General features: G+C 45.2%; 1 protein-coding gene across 1 annotated transcript in view; it reads left to right on the top strand.

The window, feature by feature from the left end:
- Positions 1-18,179, top strand: part of ZPR1 (ZPR1 zinc finger) — a gene marked incomplete in the record, with an annotated part of 429,568 nt that overhangs the window by 326,216 nt on the left and 85,173 nt on the right. The window contains 1 exon segment of the mRNA XM_044081157.1: positions 18,070-18,179. This exon segment is cut by the window's right edge and continues 1 nt beyond it. Within this exon segment, the coding sequence (XP_043937092.1) occupies positions 18,070-18,179 (110 nt within the window).

Genomic DNA, 18,179 nt, shown 5'->3' with positions numbered 1-18,179 from the left:
GAGTAGAGGTGGCGAAGGTGGATGAGTTTAAGTACTTGGGGTCAAGTAGTTTAGAGTAACGGTGAGTGTGGAAGAGAGGTGAAGAAGAAAGTACAGGCAGGCTGGAGTGGGTGGAGAAGAGTGTCAGGAGTGATTTGTGACAAACGAGTACCTGTAAGAGTGAAAGGGAAGGTCTACAAGAGGATAGTGAGACCAGCTATGTTATATGGGTTGGAGACAGTGGCATTGACAAAAAGGCAGGAGTTCGAGCTGGATGTGGCAGAGTTAAAGATGTTAAGATTTGCACTAGGTGTGACGAGGTTGGACAGGATTAGGAATAAGTATATTAGAGGGTCAGCCCGGGTTGGAAGGTTTGGAGACTAAGCCAGAGAGGAAAGATTACGTTGGTTTGGACATGTGCTGAGGAGGGATGCTGAGTATATTGGGAAAAAGATGCTAAGGATGAAGCTACCAGGTAACAGGCAAAGAGGAAGGCCTAAGATAAGGTTTGTGGATGTGGTAAGAGAGGACATGCATGCAGGTGGTTGGTGTGACAGAGCAAGATGCAGAGGACAGGAAGAAATGGAAACAGGTGATCCGCAGTGGCGACCCCTAATGCTTACAGCCGAAAGAAGAAGATGGTTATTCATTGAGGAGGTTCTGTAGCTCACAATAAGGCATACTTATTTTTAAGAATTTTGAAATGTCCAGTGCAATATTTTCCCAAGTTCTGATCTATGTTTATCAGATTACAGTTAAAAGAATTCTGAAGCTGGAATAATACTTCACCTCCTGTAGAGTGTTCTCATATACATTCATACTTGGTTTAGACATAAAAAAAAATCTTGCATGCTTCAATGAGTGCAACAAATACATACTGCTCTTTTTCATTAAACTAAGTAATCCATTGTATTTGTTCGCATAGTTTATTAGATGAATATTCTTTTATACTTTTAGATTTTTCATTTCTTGTTCTTGTTTCACTGTTGCATTCATCACACTTGGGTTATCTGTCTCCAGGTAGCCCTCAGTTGGCCTGAATACCAGAGACTTGGTATTTTTACGCCGGATGTTGTCGCTCCAAGACTGACGTCAGGTCGTCATGGGTATAAAAACAGGCAGCCGACACCATTAGTCTTTCTTTTCGAGGAGCCCGAAGCAGAAGCAGTTCGCAAGTGCCAGTCAGCTGCTACCTGAATTTTCGTTTACGAATTGAATAATCCTGAAGTCTTACGTTAACAATTGTCTTGCCTGTGGAAAGCAAATACCTTACAGAGATTTTCATTCTTACTACCCACCTGTTTAGGCCCAGACCACGCCGTACCGCGCCGTCGGTTTTGTGCTTTAACGCCCGAACCATTCGTTGCTGGGCTCTTTGTCAGTAAATTCATTTGCTGTCGATCTCCATATAGTGAAATGGCTTCGGTAAGCCATCCGACTACCGATATTCTGAAAAAACGTAAGAATAAAGACAGAGACAGAACGCATAGGTCCAAAACTGCCAACGACGTTTCTCTTAAGCTAGTCACCAGTCCCCCAGTACTCAATGAGGCGCTTTCACAGCCCCTGGTGCCCACTTCATTGGATTCGCAGGCCTCTTCCGAGACCCATTTGGAGTCCGGTATGCAGCAAGACTCTTCTTCAACTATTGAACCTGCGGATGTCTCTACCTTGGATGGGTCTGGAGCCGCTGTGCAGGCACCAGCTTCTGAGGCAGTTCTTCGCTCAACCGATGTTTGACTCGCACCTTTTTTAATCAATACTACCGAGTTTCTTAGGCCCAGAGTATGCACTACGCCTAGAAAACAGACGACCAAAGCGCATGCATCTGCTCCCATGCCACAAAAACAAATTCTTAGAATGGCTGAAGACCTTATTACGCTGATTAGGGGAAGTCAGCCTTCCCCTGCTAAGAGAAAGAGACCAGTCCGCTACAGCTTCTACAGACCAGGAGTCTGATGACTCTGAGATTTCTGATTATGAAGACATGCCCTTATCTGCTTATTAGGATTCAGATGCAGAGGAATCCATTCCCTCTGCCTCCCCTCCAGAGGATTTTTCTTTTGGTGAAACCTTGCATACCTTAAGAGGGCATTTCCATTGGGAATGCCAAGACTATCATCAGTCCAAAAAGAGACTCTGAGAATTCCTAGAGTTGCCTCAGCACAGGCCTTTAGCAATGCCCCCTGTCCTGGATGTTGTTTTTATGGAATCCAGTCTCACTCCTGACACTTTACCTCCTACCCCTAGGAAACAAGACTGTTACTACAGAGTACCTGACACTCACAAATTTCTTTTCAAGAATCCTACTGTTGACCCAGAGATCATTTCCCAGGGGCCTAAAGGTATCAAGGCAACCACAGCCAAGAATCCCACCTCTTCGGACCGGGATTCCAGAGCTTTGGACAGATGGGGTAAGAAGGTATTTACGTCTGCAACTCTTGCTATTCGGGCATTGAATTGTCGGTTTCACATGCTGAAGTACCAGCAACATATTATGGAACCTATTAAACAAAAATTGTCAACCTTTACAGACTGTGCAGAAGTCTGCAAGCCATGTCAACAAGCATACTTTGCAGTTTGGCTTTGACGCCCTAGAAGCATCTTGCCGGGCAGCAGTAACTGGTTCTGTACTGAGAAGACATGCTTGGCTCAAGGAGCAGACCTTGCCAGACCATGTCAAATCAAAGTTACTAGATGCTCCTTTGAACCAAGGACAGTTTGTTTGGCACCAGAGCAGAAGAGGTTCTTAAAAATATGGAAGAAAAAGCCAAGTCTATGCAGACTGTTAAAGAATTCTTACAAGTGCAACCCCCTGGATATTCAGTAGGCATTGCCCTACCAAACACTGGTCCTTTCCAGCCCCCTCCAGGCCTTCTCAAACCAAACCCAGAGGAAGCAGACCACCCAGACTACAGTCTCAGAGTATGCAGAGATCTAAGCAGTGGAGTGCCCCCAACCCTAGAGCAGGGAGTGGTAAGTGACCCCTTTACAGAAAAAACTCTCAATGACTTCCTAACTCCACTCCCCAGCCTAACTCCACTCCCCAGCCCTGCCCAATTGCTTGTGCCCCTAGGCGGAAAAATTGCCCTTCATGCAAAAAACTGGATGTCCATCACACAGGACCGGTGGGTCCTCAACATTGTATCCCAGGGGTACAAATTTTATTTCCATTCACTGCCAACCCCAAGCGTGTTTCCAGACCTTCCTCCAAACCAGTGGGCAGAGGCTCAGAGCCAAGTAGATTCCCTGCTTAATATTAGAGCTATTCAGCCAGTTCCAGTAGAACAGAGGGGTCAAGGATTCTATTCCAGACTCTTCCTGGTACCAAGGAAAGAGGGCTCTTGGCGCCCAATCCTGGATCTTTCAATTCTCAACACCTTCCTGGTGGTACCAAAATTCAAAATGCTTATCCTGCAACAGCTTCTTCCTATGCTAGCCAAGGATGCCTGGTTAGTCACCCTATATTTAAAATCATCTACACATCCCCATAAGGGAGTCATGCAGGAAGTATCTACGTTTCATGGCAGTATCTGTGCATTATCAGTTCTCTGCACTTCCCTTTGGCTTATCTACTGCACCCAAAGTTTTCACAAAATGCCTGGCTCCAGCCATTGCATACTGCAGGCAGAGAAATATCCAGATTTACCCGTACTTGGACAACTGCCTGATTCAGGTTTTCAGTCAGGAATTGCTGTTGCAGCACCTGACATTTGTGAAATACCTTCTCACTTCCTTGGTGTACACCATCAATGAAAAGAAATCAAAACTGGTACCCAGTCAAAAATTGTATTCCTGGGAGCAAGCTTGGGCACAACATCCCAGATGGCGTTCCTCACTTCAGAAAAACAAGTCTATCAGACAGCCTTCTTCAAAGAAATGGCCACCAGAACCCAGCTAGCCGTAAGAAAAATACTGCCATCCCTAGGGTTCATGGCCTCATGTATACTGCTAATTCCATATGAAGACTGCATATGAGGAAACTTCAGTGGTACTTAAAAAGTCTTTGGTGCCAACATTCTCAGGACCTGGAAACAGTCATTCTTGTCATACCCTGTCTAAGGACAGAGTTCCTTTGGTGGGCAGAAGCATGCAACCACATCAAGGGACTGCCGTTTTCTCAACCCCACACCGCCCAGGCCCTAACCACAGATGCATCAGACTATGCCTGGGGAGCACACATGGATGGCAAATGCATTCAGGGCCAGTGGAACCCAAGTCAAATTCATCTGCACATCAACCAAAAAGAGATGCTAGCTGTGCAGAATGCCTTGACAGCCTTCAGATCCTTTGTCTTTCCAGGACAACTGCTAATGAAAACAGACAATACCACAGTTATGTAGTATATCAACAAGCAGGGGAGAACCCACTCCTACCCACTCTGCAGGTTAGCCATGGCCCTGTGGCACACAGCCTTGGACATGCAAGTCCATCTGCAAGCTCAATTCCTGCCAGGCAAACAAAACGCACTGGCAGATGACTTAAGCAGAAATCTTCTAGACCTACACGAGTGGCAATTGGAGCCCAGCACCTTCAACCTTCTGATTCAGAAATGGGGGATCCCAGAGGTGGATCTCTTTGCCTCTCCCTACAACCACCTGCTCAGCAAATTCTGCACCAGGATTCCTCACAGCAGGGGCTAGAAAGTGGATGCCCTATCTTTTCAGTAGGTAAATCTCTCAATCTATGCCTTTCCCCCTCTGCCCTTTCTCTCAAGAGTATTACTCAAGATAAGACAGGACAGACCAAGGACAATTCTGATTGCCCCAGACTAGCCACGCCAGCACTGGTACCCACTCCTGCGCAGCCTGTCACTGGTACCACCCTGGCACTTGCACCAGAACCCAACCCTGCTGTCTCAGCAGCAGGGACAGATTTTGCGTCCACAACTGCAAACCCTAAATCTTGCAGCATGGCTTATTCCTTGATTTCCCCCCCAGCAACCCTACGTTACCAGGTGGCTGGACGTCATTCTCGAAGCCAGAAGACCCAGTACAAGCAAATCCTATGCTGATAAGTGGAAAAGGTTCTGCTCCTAGATTCATTCCAAAGGAGAGAGCACAACTCTGCCCTCCCTGCCTCTAATCCTGGATTACTTAGCAGATCTACTCCACAAAGGCCTGTCCTTTTCCTCCATTAAGATACATGCCACTGCCAATTCGGCTGATTACAACACTGAGCCACCTCTATTCTCGCACCCTCTTATCAAACAGTTCCCGAGAGGGGCATACATCTTAAGGCCACCAAGGAGAGCACCCACCCCCTGCTTGGGACCTTAACTTTGTACTGGAAAAGCTCACGCTCCCCCCATTTGAACCTGCCAAGTCAGCTGAGTTAAAATTCCTGTCTTGGAAAACAGCCTTGCTTCTGGCCATCACTTCAGTTAGAAGAGTGTCTGAGCTACAAGCACTTATGGCTGTGGGAGCCCTTCATTATTTTCGATGCTGACATTCCCTCAGGACTAAACCCTTCCTTTATGCCTAAAGTGATGTCCAGTGTGGCTCTCAACCATTCCATCCATTTGCCAACTTTCTTCCCTAATCCTCAAAATAAAGGGGAAAGGATCCTGCACTCCTTGGACATGCACAGACAGCGCAGATTCTACCTTGATATGACTACACCCTTCTGAAAATCTGACCAGTTACTAGTCAGCTTTGCAAAAGGGGCAGAGGGCAAGGCCATTTCAAAACAAACAATTTCCAAATGGATAGCACACTGCATACATTTTTGCTACAAGCACCGTGGGAAACCATTCCCTCAGGGGGTCAGAACACATTCCACTAGAGCAACATCTACCTCTACAGCATTTCTCAGGGGAGTCCCTACCAGGGACATCCTGGAAGCTGCTACCTGGATTTCTGTACACACTTTCACCAAGCATTACCACCTGCCTCTCTTTTCCAAATCCAGGGCAGGTTTTGCAACAGCAGTCCTGCAAGGCATACTAGCCAGCCCTATCTCTTCTTGACTGCCTCCACCCTTCTTCAGCTTTGGGAACCCATCCAAGTGTGATGACTGCAACAGTGAAACACGAAGAACATAGTACAGTTGTGTACACTTACCATAAATGTAAATGTTCGAGTGTATTCGCTGTGCAGTCCTGGTTCCCCTCCCTCCAGCCCCCTGTTTTTTTTTTCTCTCTCTCTCTCTCGTCTTATGGCTATTACTCACCCCTTTCAAGGGTATTGGTATTTACTTTTTACTAGTGGTGTTTTCCCCACTATAACTTAGCTCCCTATTTGGGGGGCCCCTGACATTTTGGGGTAGGAAAAACTGATGTAATGGCATTGGCTGCCTGTTTTTATACCTCTGACAACCTGACATCAGTCCTGGAGCGACAGCATCCGACGCAGAAATACGAAGTCTATGATATTCGGGCCGACTGAGGGCTACCTGCAGGCAGATAACCCAAGTGTGATGACTGCAACAGTGAATACACTCCAACATCTACATTTATGGTAAGTGTACACAACTGTACTTTCCCGCTGTTTTTCTTTCCACTTTTCCTAATGAATGTTGTACAGTCAGTCCCCCACCATAATGACTAAAATACATATCATTTTTTGAGAATGCTCTCAAATCTCTACTCCGTCTTCCAAGTGTGGTATGATTTGAATTGAGTTAATTGTAGAAACTTATCTTGGCCTGGTGTTGAATGAGCTTTAGTATACTGATAATAATCAATGTTAAGTTGTCAATCTCGCCTTCATTCTTGCTTGATGGGTTCGGAGCCAATCCTCGGCTCCGACTCGGCACTTGCTAAGCTCGAGAGTCACTTTTACCAGCTCGAGGCAGCCCCATATCCCATGATGCAAGGCAGTAAGTACCCAGATCTCGTTTGCCGCTTCGCTGATGAGGTCCTCCTTTTACCAGCTCCTGGTAAGTGATTTGCTACTTTGCTATTTTAGCCCCTTTTAACAAAAAAAACCTTAATTGTTAGTTTTATTTTAGTTTTAAACATTTTCTGACAGAAAATTATCTGTCTCTTCTTATTTTTTTAGTCAGACTTTACCCATCCCATCCCCCCCCCCCCCCCCCCGTTAGGGTGTGTGTGTGTGTTTATAGCTGTACCTTTTGGTATATTTAATTTAATTTCTTTGACTGGTGTGTGTGTCTGTTTTTACACCATGTCCAAAGAAAGGGTCTCAGGCTTTAAGAAGTGTGACTCGTGCTGTCAGAAAATGTCTCTGACAGACGGTCACACTTCTTGCCTGTATTGCCTGGGGCCTCTTCACCTGCAGGACTCCTGTGCTATTTGTCATTCTTTCAGCCAGAGAGTCCTGCAGGAAAGAAGAAATAAGTTGATTTTGAGGGGCCTTCTTAAGCCGGAGGGCTCTCCGGCTAAGTCGGCTCCATCCAAGACTGTTAAGTCTTCCAAGGCCCAGGCTTCTGTGTCCAAGCCTGCGGCCTCGGCTCCGACTCGTTCTGAGTCGAGATCGGCTCCGGCTGGAGCCGATTCTGGCTTAACTAAGACTTCGGCACCGATGGCTATCGGTGCCGATTCTGGTTTGACCACTTCGGTGTCGGCTCCGATCGGTTCCGACCACCATGTGGCTCAGGCATCGGTGTCGGCTCCGATCGGCTCCGACACCGTTACTTTTGTGGCTGTATCGGCTCCGGCTGGAACCGATGCATCGAGGCTACCTGTCGGCTCCGATAAGTTGTCGGCTCCGACAGGTTCAATAGTTTCATCGGTTCCGATGGCTCCTTTGAGGAAGAGGTCTAGGTCTCCTTCCTTGGAGCCGATACTTTCGGCTCCGGCTTCACCTCTCCTCTCGGAACGGAGCCATCGGAGCCGATCTTCAAGGTCATCCAGGCTTTCTGACCATGATTTAGAGATAGTGGTCAGTAGATCACTTAAGTCACAGGCACTGGCCCAAATGTTACATAGTCCGTCTCAACAGACGGCTATTGGTCCACACCCCATTGCAGTTCCTCCTTCAACTCTACCCCAGAGCTTGGAGTTGGAGTCTTCGGGAATGGTTACTGCTACGGCTGAGGGACAGATACCCCCTTCTGTTCCTTCAGCCTCTACTCTTATCTCCTCTTCGAGACCTTCCTTAGAGGGATTCGGTGGCCGGGCTTCCATGGTCTCCTCCGAGGGGGTGAGTGGCATCGGACCCTTGTCCGAACCCGCTCTTCCCCTTGGAGCCTCGGCCTTGGTGAGCTCGGCTCCGACATCTGCCTCGGAGACTTCCCTTTCGGTGGTCCCTGGAGTTCCTAGCTCTTCGGAACGGGTTCTCTCGGACCTGCCTGGGAGGGGAGCATTCGAGGTGATGAAGAGTGTGCTGGCCACTGGTATCAGCCAGCAGTCTGTTCCCTTAGCTCCTCCCTCTATAGTGCCTGTTGACATCTCTGCCACTTCTCTTGCTATAGGACCCAGAGATCCTCTGCCTCAGGTTTCCCCATTGGGAATATCCCCCTCTTCCGAGGATTCTCCTGATGTTTCGGGAGATCCTCCTAGGAAGAGGACTTGTAAGAGGAAACATGTAGACTCCCCCGAGTCTATCACTTCAGATACTGACTTTGATGAGTCAGAGTGATCCCCAAGATCCCCCTCTGAGGATGTCTCCTTCTCAGACATCCTAGAACTCCTTAGACAGAGGGGAAACTGGCCCACCAATAATCCCTCTGAGGATGAGTCAGTATACCTAGAGGCGTTTGGATCTCGGCCCTCCACCTCCTGGGTGTCTCCACCTTTCGACCCCCTTATGCAGGTTATTGCCCGAAAGGCGTGGGCTGCTCCTGACTCTGTAGAGCCAGTCCCTAGGAGGCCTTCAAAATTTATTACTGCTCCGTGTGATAAGCAATTCCGCACTAAGGTTGTCTCCCCTGATGCCATGGTGGTGGCTGCTGCCACCAAGAAGGAACTTGAAGATCCTTCCGTACCTGTCCATCCTCCTAATAAGGACTCTAGGACCATGGATAGGTACGGTAAGCGGATGTTTTCCTCAGCGATCTTTGCTATGCTCGCTGAATTACCTATGTCACTTCACCAGACTCCAAAGGGATATCCTTAAGGAGCTAGGTGATGTTGTACAGGATCCTACAGCTGCAGGAGCTCAGGAAAAAATTGCTTCGCAGCTAGGAACCCTTAATTCCATTGCAAACTCCTCCATGCGGCTAATATCATATGCTGCTGATGGAGCGAGTAGGGCCGCAGGTACAGGTGTGGCTCTTAGACGCCAAGCCTGGATGCGGCTATGTGACTTTGCAGATCCCTTTAAGGCGTCCTTCACAAATTCTCCCTTTGATGGGTCAGCTTTGTTTGGCCCTCAAGTGAAGGAAACTTTGACCAGGTGTGAGCAGGACGGCAAGACTCTTTCTGCCGGAGTCCGTTTTCCACCCCTTCTAGACCTTACCCCAAAGGACAGAAAGGTGGCAAAATGTGGTTCCATAAATCCCAAGGAGTCACGCCGGATTCACGTGGTCAGTTTACCCCTAGAGGCAGAGGGGTAACAACAACAGACGCCGCTCTAGAGGCAGAGGGGGTCCAAAAAACCAGGGAAACAGAGAGCCTCTCTCTGACAAGCCCTTTCAGCATCCCTGAGATGTTGCCTGGCTGTCCATCCTTGGAGGCAGTCGGGGGAAGACTATCGCTGTACCCAGAAGCCTGGCGTTCCCTCACTCAAGACAGATGGGTACAGTCGATCATATCCGAGGGTTACAAAATTCCTTTCGAGGAAAGTCCTTTTTATCACTCAAATTCCCTTCCAGATGTACCACCCGGTCTAAGGGAAATTGCAGAGTTAGAAGTTTTAAAACTTCTGCAAAAAAGAGCCATTCAGCCAGTTACAACAGATCATTCAGAGCCCGGAATCTACTCAAGGTTCTTTTTGGTCCCCAACAAGACGGGAGACTGGAGACCAATATTGGATCTCAGCAGACTCAACAAGTCTGTGAGGAAGACAAGATTCCGAATGGTCACTCTTCAGTCAATTCTGCCCTTCTTACAGAAGGACAACTGGATGTGCTCAGTAGATCTTCAGGATGCGTACTATCACATCAAAATTCACAGACGCTCCAGGAGATTTCTCCGCTTTCGGCTGGGGTCCAGTCATTTCCAGTTCAGAGCCCTGCCCTTTGGTCTCACCACAGCCCCCAGAGTGTTCACCAAATGCATGGCAGTGGTCACGGCTCACCTGAGACGTCAAGGATTCCAGGTGTTTCCGTATCTCGACGACTGGCTCCTTTCAGCTACCACCAGGCATCAGCTTATTCAAGCCAGGGATTACACAATAAAGCTTTGTACTCTTTTGGGCATCTCGATAAACTTCAAAAAGTCATCCTTATCGCCCTGCCAGTCTATTACTTTCATAGGCGCAAACTTAAACACTGTTCGGATGTCAGCTACCCTTACAGATCAAAGAGTTTCAGACATTCAAAGTCATGTCAGGATCATTCTAGCCAACAAGAAAGTACAGGCCAGAATGGTTCTAAAGGTATTAGGCCTCATGGCTGCGGCCATTACTCTTCTTCCCCTGGCTCGCTTCTACATGCGCCTTCTTCAGTGGATGCTGTTCACACAGTGGTACCAACAACTTCCAATGCGTCACCAGATTCTGGTGACACAGACTTGCAAAGATCATCTTGCTTGGTGGATCACATCTCCCCAGGTTCACCAAGGCAGACACTTTGTACCCCCATCCCCGGTAGCCACTGTCACCACAGATGCCTCCCTGATCGGGTGGGGGGGTCATTATCAGGGCAGGATGGTTCATGGGACGTGGCAGCCGTTCGAGTACCATCTGCACATAAATGTCCTGGAGATGAGAGCAGTGCTTTTAACGTTGCAAGCCCTCAACGACTTTCTTCCCGTAGGGACAATTGCAGTCCACACAGACAACATGTCTGTAGTTTGGTATATCAACAAACAGGGCGGAACCAAGTCCTACCCTTGTGTCGAGAAGCGCTCAGGCTATGGCAATGGGCAATCTCCTCTCATCGGTTTCTGGTAGCAACGCATATCCCTGGGAAAACCAACATTGTAGCGGACAGATTGAGCAGAGCTATTCTCATGCCTCACGAGTGGTCTCTCAAGCAATCTATAGCGGAAGAGATTTTTCTGGAATGGGGTCGTCCATGTTGCGATCTTTTGCTACTCCCCAAAACAGCAAATGCCCAGACTTCTTCTCTCTCTTGCCTCTTCCAGGCCATCCCCCCAGAGACGCTCTGACCCAGGATTGGCCCCAGGGACTTCTTTATGCCTTCCCTCCATTTCCTCTGATCCCTCAAGTTATCCAGAAAGCTACCGATTTGAGAGCCAAATTGATCCTCATTGCCCCTTACTGGCCTCGACAAGTTTGGTTCCGTTCCTCCATCGTCACCTTTTGGTGCAGCCGTGGCATCTGGACCCAGTGCCAGATCTTCTGATTCACCAATCCGGTCAGCTGCACCGGTCTATCCCTTCTCTCAACCTCACAGCATGGTTGCTCCACTTCCTTCCTTAGCCAGGCTTCCTTTGATCTCTAACCCAGTTAGAGACATCATAGTAGCTTCTTTAAAATCCTCTACCAGGAGGATTTATGCAAGCAAATGGAAACGTTTCTCTTATTGGGCTAAGGCCAAGAATATTGATCCTTTCACTGCCCCTGTTCAGGCAGTCCTGGACTTCTTAGCAGAGATTTTTCATGCAGGCTCCTCTTCTTCCACAGTCAGAGTTCAATTGGCTGCTATCTCGAACTTTCATGTCGGGGTCGCAGATCACAATATTATGTCCCATAGGCTCTGCAGGGCCTTCTTGAAAGGAATTTTCCTGCTAAAGCCTCCAATCAGGAATCCTCCTCCTCAGTGGGATCTAAATTTAGTGCTGACATCCTTGATTCTTCCCCCCTTTGAGCCAGCTGTTTCTTGTTCCCTGAAATTTCATTCTTGGAAAACTTTATTCCTAGTGGCTATTACATCGGCCAGGAGGGTGTCTGAACTTCATGCTCTATCGGTTCGACCCCCCTATTTGGTTTTTCACAAAGACAGAGTATCATTGAGAACTAATCCGACCTTTTTGCCTAAGGTCGCTTCAAAGACCAATTTGAATCAATCCATTGATCTCCCTGTATTTTTCCCAAACTATTCAGACAGAGCCGAACAAAACTACATTATCTTGATGTCCACCGTCAACTCAGATATTATTTGGACAGAACAAAAAATTTAGGAAATCTGATCAACTTTTTGTTTCCTATGCGGATAATAAGAAAGGCCTTCCTGTTTCTAAAGTGACCTTGTCTAGATGGCTTTCTTCGGTCATCTCTGAAATTTATCTGCTCAGGGGAAAACAGCTGTGCTCAAAACCTAAAGCACATTCAACTAGGAGCTTAGCTACTTCTACAGCCTTTCAAGCTAGACTTCCTTTAGACACTATTTGTGCAGCAGCCACTTGGGCCACTCCTCATACTTTTGTTTCCCATTACAAATTGGACTTGGCCTCCAGGGACAGAGCCAGTTTTGGCTCTACAGTCCTCAGGAGTCTGTTCCATTGAGCCACCCAGGATAGAGGTGCTAGGCACGCGGCCCCATCAAGCAAGAATGAAGGCGAGATTGACAACTTAACATTAAGAAGTTATGTACCTACCATAACGTTCCATGTTAGTTGTCTTCTCTGCTTCTTTCTTCGACCTCCCTCCTTCCCCCAGGCCTGGACAAACCTTTTATAAGAAATTATTATGCTGAAGACCATTCAGACCTGGTCCTTCTTCCATCCTGTAAGTTTTCTTTCTTCCTTTTGGAAGTGTTTTATGCTTGGTGCTATTGCCCTTTGTCATCAAACGAGATCTGGGTACTTACCGCCTTGCATCATGGGATATGGGGCTGCCTCGAGCTGGTAAAAGTGACTCTCGAGCTTAGCAAGTGCCGAGTCAGAGCCGAGGATCGGCTCCGAACCCATCAAGCAAGAAAGAAGGCGAGAGAAGACAACTAACATGGAACGTTATGGTAGGTACATAACTTCTTATTCTACACCAGTAATGTGCAGTCTCACTAAGCACTGTCTTATTATTTCTGGTAACATCAGTTTTCAGGATGTCAGGGGTAGCATTTTTCATGTGATCTAAAGGAAAATGTTTAAGGTACTTGATTCTGCCTTGTATAATTACTTGTGTATAGCTGTCATTACTCTTTAATAGACTTGTGGAATCTTGACTGACTAAACACCTGGGAATGATGGAGCAGTGATATTGATTCTAGTTAAGTCACACAGTGCCCTGTGAGCAGATTTCAAAACAGTCAGAGTACAAAAAAACTCTGACATTAGTATTCATTTCTTCTATGGGTGGATCTATTTTTTAGAGGGTGTTATCAAAAGTTATAAATGGCTTAACTTGTTTTTCTTTATTTGGACAAACATCAAATCAGGCTAAATGTCTGCTGCAGTGTCAGCTCGAGTAGGGAATATTGTGGAATTGAATATTTTAATTAGTGCTGTGGTACTTGCCTTTCATAAAGACCAGGGTCTGGTATTATGTTACAGATTTTACTATAGGAATTGGACCCTTTTCATTTGCCTAGTTGCCTTATACAGAGCCGCTGGCTTTGTACTGTGTTTGTAGTAACTGGAACAAGGTAAGGGATTAGTCTAGTTAGAGATTGTGAGAATGACATCCTGTTTCACTGCCTTATCATAGTTGAAGATGTTGTTGGCACTTCTTTACTGCAGTTAAGTTGCACTTAGTCTAATTAGGTGGCCGGCATAACCTGAATGGGAAACTGTAATGAAAATGGGATTATTGTAATGGTATTACAGTAAAAAAAAGTTGTTTCTGTGTAAAGTGTCTGGCTCTAGGAATAGTTTTTGGCATCAACTTGTTTGCCAAACATTGTATAATTTCCTTGATTATGCAGAAGTAATTTAAAAGTAATGCATTTTGTTAATGTCTGTAACATAATATTTGAATTAATTTTGGAGAGAGCGAGGCACTTCATTTTCATAGACCTGTGTTGTGATATGACTTTGTTTTGTCATAACATTGTATAGTGCAGCAGTTAATGCATTAAAAGCCTTTATTGTATGATTAACAAGTCATATTTCAGGTGCGCAGCACAGTGGCATAGAGGTTGCTTAAGGGATTCAGGGATCAGTCCTTGTACAGCTCCTTTTTGGCATTTACTTCTCAGAAGTCAAGACCAATGTCAGTGATCTCTGGCTGACTAAATTTGCAGATGATTGCAAATTAGGAGACGTCATTGAATCTCACACTGACACAAATGTTCTCCCAGGACGGGCTGACACAGACAAACAACGGGTATCAGAGCCATGGACTAAAACTAAATGCCAAGGAATGCATAACAGTATCCTTTGGGAAGTCGTCCATCCCTGGTAACTCATATTGACAACACACCTCTTAGCGTTGACCCAGTAGCCAGGGGCTTAGGGGTAATCTAGCCTTTGATCATTACTTGTCGAAATCACTCTATGCTTGAGGAAATCATCCTATGTTGTGCAATTTATAGACAAACGGTATGTCATCCAAGTCCAAGGAAGTCATTGTTCCACTGTATTCGGCATTCATCAGACCTATCATTGAGTACAGTGCCTCCTTTGGTATGTATCTAACCAGGCATATCCAGCAATTGGAACATCCACTGAGGTTCTTTACTAAAAGAATACAGGACTTCAGTAATATGCCCTATGCAAACTTCCTCAAGGCCCTATCCCTGTATTCTGTCTCCTATAGGCTTTTGAGGGGGCAGCTATGCCTGGCATACAGGGCATTGTCAGACCCCACTCTGGACCTCCTGCATCTCCACAAAACAAACCATACCAGAATTACCCGTTCTAAAGACTTAAACCCTGCTTGTGATATAAATAGGAACAGATGAAGAGATAGCTATGTATCTCAGAGACTACACCGTCTATCTAACAGGCTCCTCATCCATGTGAAGCAGAGTTCCTCCCTAACCCAATTCAAGTGCAACTTGGACAATTGGATGAGAAACTGGAACATCCCTGGTTTGGCACCTATGTCTCTAATGCAAACAGGTAACCTGTAAATTATTCATCTCCCAGGCCCATGCTTACACTCATCAAGGCTATCAGAACTTGCCAGAGATTTGGTATGCATGGCTAGGCTTAAAAAGGCCTTTGTGGTCATTAGCTAAGTAAACATCTATGAAGCTATGCTTTGCAGCTCTTTGTTCTACAGATTGGTGCTCAGCTAGAGTACTTTCTGTGTGGAGGCTACATTTTCTCCATGTGTTTGTACGGTTTTTGCTAGTTTCCTCCCATATAGTAAAGCTGTGCTACAGATGAATTGATGATTCTCCAGATTGCTGATGAGGGTGCACCTGTGTTTGTGTAGGTGTGCGAGCATTCACATTCTTGCATATATGCATGCATACGTTTTTCAGATTGGTATCCTGTCCAGAATTAACATCTCTGCCTTGTACCTGCCAAGTGCAGTGATTGGTTGCTCCACTTCCCCATATAACCCTGAATTGTATGAGGAAAATATTGAAATATGTGGGATGAGTTTAGTGATTTCTCAAACTGACAGCTGATACGTAATCCTTCTGTTACTGTGCCAGTGTCCCATAATAACTGGTGAGGCAGTGGCATCAGTTACATGCATAACCATTTTATTTATTTAATATTTGTTTACTGGGAAAGTCCAACTGGACACGGGTCCTTTTTCAGCAGAGGCCGGGGAGAAAAGCTCCATGAGTAACAGTAAATTTTCATCCACACATTGCAATAATCATAAAATATAAAGTACACAAAATGTAGTATACATAAGATCATATACATTTTTTACATCTTGACAAAACCTAGGCTTTGAACATAGCTAGTACTATTTGTAGGTATGACTTACGTCAAGATGTAAGGTTGAGAGGTCAGTAGGAACAAAGGATTAAACAATGGGGGAGAAGTTGGATATGTTTTGGATATACTGTGATGCATCGGAGCACTCATGAAACATAGCCAATTCTTTTTTAGATAAGCTTTAAGTGATGGCTTAAAGTGGTTAGTGGATGAGATTGAGAGAATGGAGTTAGGAACGGAGTTCCATATATGAGATATATAGTTGGAAAATAAAGATTCTTCTGCAGTGTTGTTGGCCTTGGAGACTGTGAGTAAGTTCTTGTTAGAGCAAAGTGGTCTGCTGGAACTGTAATGAAGGATGAGAGTTTGTAGGGCAGCGGTTCTAGTTGATTATGTTACAGTTTTGTGAGTTAGAGAGAGTTGGTTGTAAAGAATAATGTTGGGAAGCTCAAGCCAGTCTAGCATCCTTAAAGCTGTACAATGATGTGTTCTATATGGGCAGTCAGATGCAAACTTAGCAATTTTATTATAACATGCGTCTCGCTTAGATAAGTCAGTTTTCCTTAGATTAGTTAAAATTGGAGAGGCATATAGTAGAGTGGAGAGGAGATGGGTTTGTACTAAGGTAATTTTGGCCATTGTAGACAGGAGCCTTTTGTGCCTGTATAGACTTCCAAGTTTCTTATGGACTTTTTTTATAGTTAGGGAGAAATGCAAGTAAAAGTTTAGGGTATTGTCCGTTTCCACTCCAAGAAGCTTTGTATGGGTTGTCTGGGAGATCACAGTATTGTCTCTGGCTATTATGTTAAATGTTGGGCATGAGACAGATGCCTTGTTAGGTTGGAAGAGTAATAATTTAGTTTTGTTTGGGTTCTGGATTAGATGGGCATTGGCTAACCATGTTTCAACAGAAGTGAAAGTTTCCTGTGTTTGAGAATGAAGAGCTGATAGAAAAGTGGCAGCACAGGTAAGTGTTAATCATCTGCATACTGTATTATAGAACCATGTGGAGTAGCTGTGTGTAGATTATTAGTAAAGAGGGAGAAGAGGAAAGGGCCCAAGATAGATCCTTGGGGGACATCAATGGATAAAGTAAGGCTTGGAGATAGATCACGCTGCCATAGAACAGATTGTTGACTGCCAGATAAATAGTTATGAAACCATGCTGTGGTAGATGGTGCGAAAGATAGTTCATTTAGTACATTTATTAGTTTGGAATGGGAGACCATTTCATAAGCTTTTGATAGGTCTAGAAAGGTGGCAGATACAAAGTTGTTGTTCCTATGATGGTTTACGGTATTAGTGAAGGATAAGAGAGCTGTAATGGTACTATGTGATGGGCGAAACCCATGCTGAGTGTTTGCGAGAAGGTTATTTGTTAGTAAGAATTTCATGACCTGGAGATGAATGCACTTTTCGAGTAGCTTAGAAAGAGGTGAAAGAATAGCAATTGGCCGATAGTTTCAGTTCTTTGGAAGGTATCCCTTTACAAAGTGGGATTACATGGGAAATTTTCCACAGTTGAGGGACCTTGTTTTCGAGAATGGATCTATTTATAAGGATTGATACTGGGAAGGCTATAGACTCGGCTGCAATTTTGAGGTAATCACTGGGTAAGTTATCTGTGGCAAGTGTAGTAGGTTTTAGTTTCTGTAGTAGTTTTCTTATAGTGGCTGTAGGAACTGGAGAGAAGGAGAATGAGGCATTGCTGGTTGTAGACTTGGCTATTTTGGTATCAGGAGTAGGAGTTTGCTGTTTGGAAAGAACAATTATAGATTCAGTAAAATGTTTGTTAAAAATAGTAGCTATGCTATCGGAATTGTTGTGGATGTTTGGTGTTGGTGTAGTAGATGTTCCTGGGTGAAGGATCGAGTTTATAGCTGGCCAGAATTTTTGAGGGTTTTTTGGTGTGTGTTTTGAATGTTATGATAGAAATTTATTGTATGTTGTTTTAATTTTTTTTTTTGCCTTATTTCTAAGTTCTTGATACTGTTGTTTAGAAACTACTGTGTTAGTCTTGCACCATAGTTCCCAGGCTTTATCTCTAGTTTTCAGAACTGAATTCCTTACAAAGTAGATTTTGCATAGATTTTATTTAACAAAATAATTTGGGAGTAGAGTTTCTTAAAAGTTATGACTAAGAGGAAAGTTTATTTTCTTTAAAATATTGAGTTACTGCAATGTACAGCATACGCCAATAGCTAGCTTTCCCCATCAGAATTGTCCTGGGTTTGCATGCTGTATGCAATTACATGTCTGTCACTGATGCTGTACATAAAATCTTGCTTAGGACTAGTGCTGGTGTTTAATTTCTGTGTGTATTTTCTCTGCTTACCCAGTCAGAAACCTGCCGTGTGATCATTCCTGAGCTAGAGTTTGAGTTAGGAATGGCAGTACTTGGAGGGAAGTTCACCACGTTGGAGGGGTTACTTAACGATATTAAGGAACT

Source organism: Protopterus annectens, chromosome 8.part0 (assembly GCF_019279795.1).
Source record: "Protopterus annectens isolate FY-2018-M chromosome 8.part0, PAN1.0, whole genome shotgun sequence".
NCBI lineage: Eukaryota > Metazoa > Chordata > Ceratodontiformes > Protopteridae > Protopterus > Protopterus annectens.
Note: the sequence above shows the minus strand (reverse complement) of the source record. Positions and strands in the feature narration are given on the sequence as shown.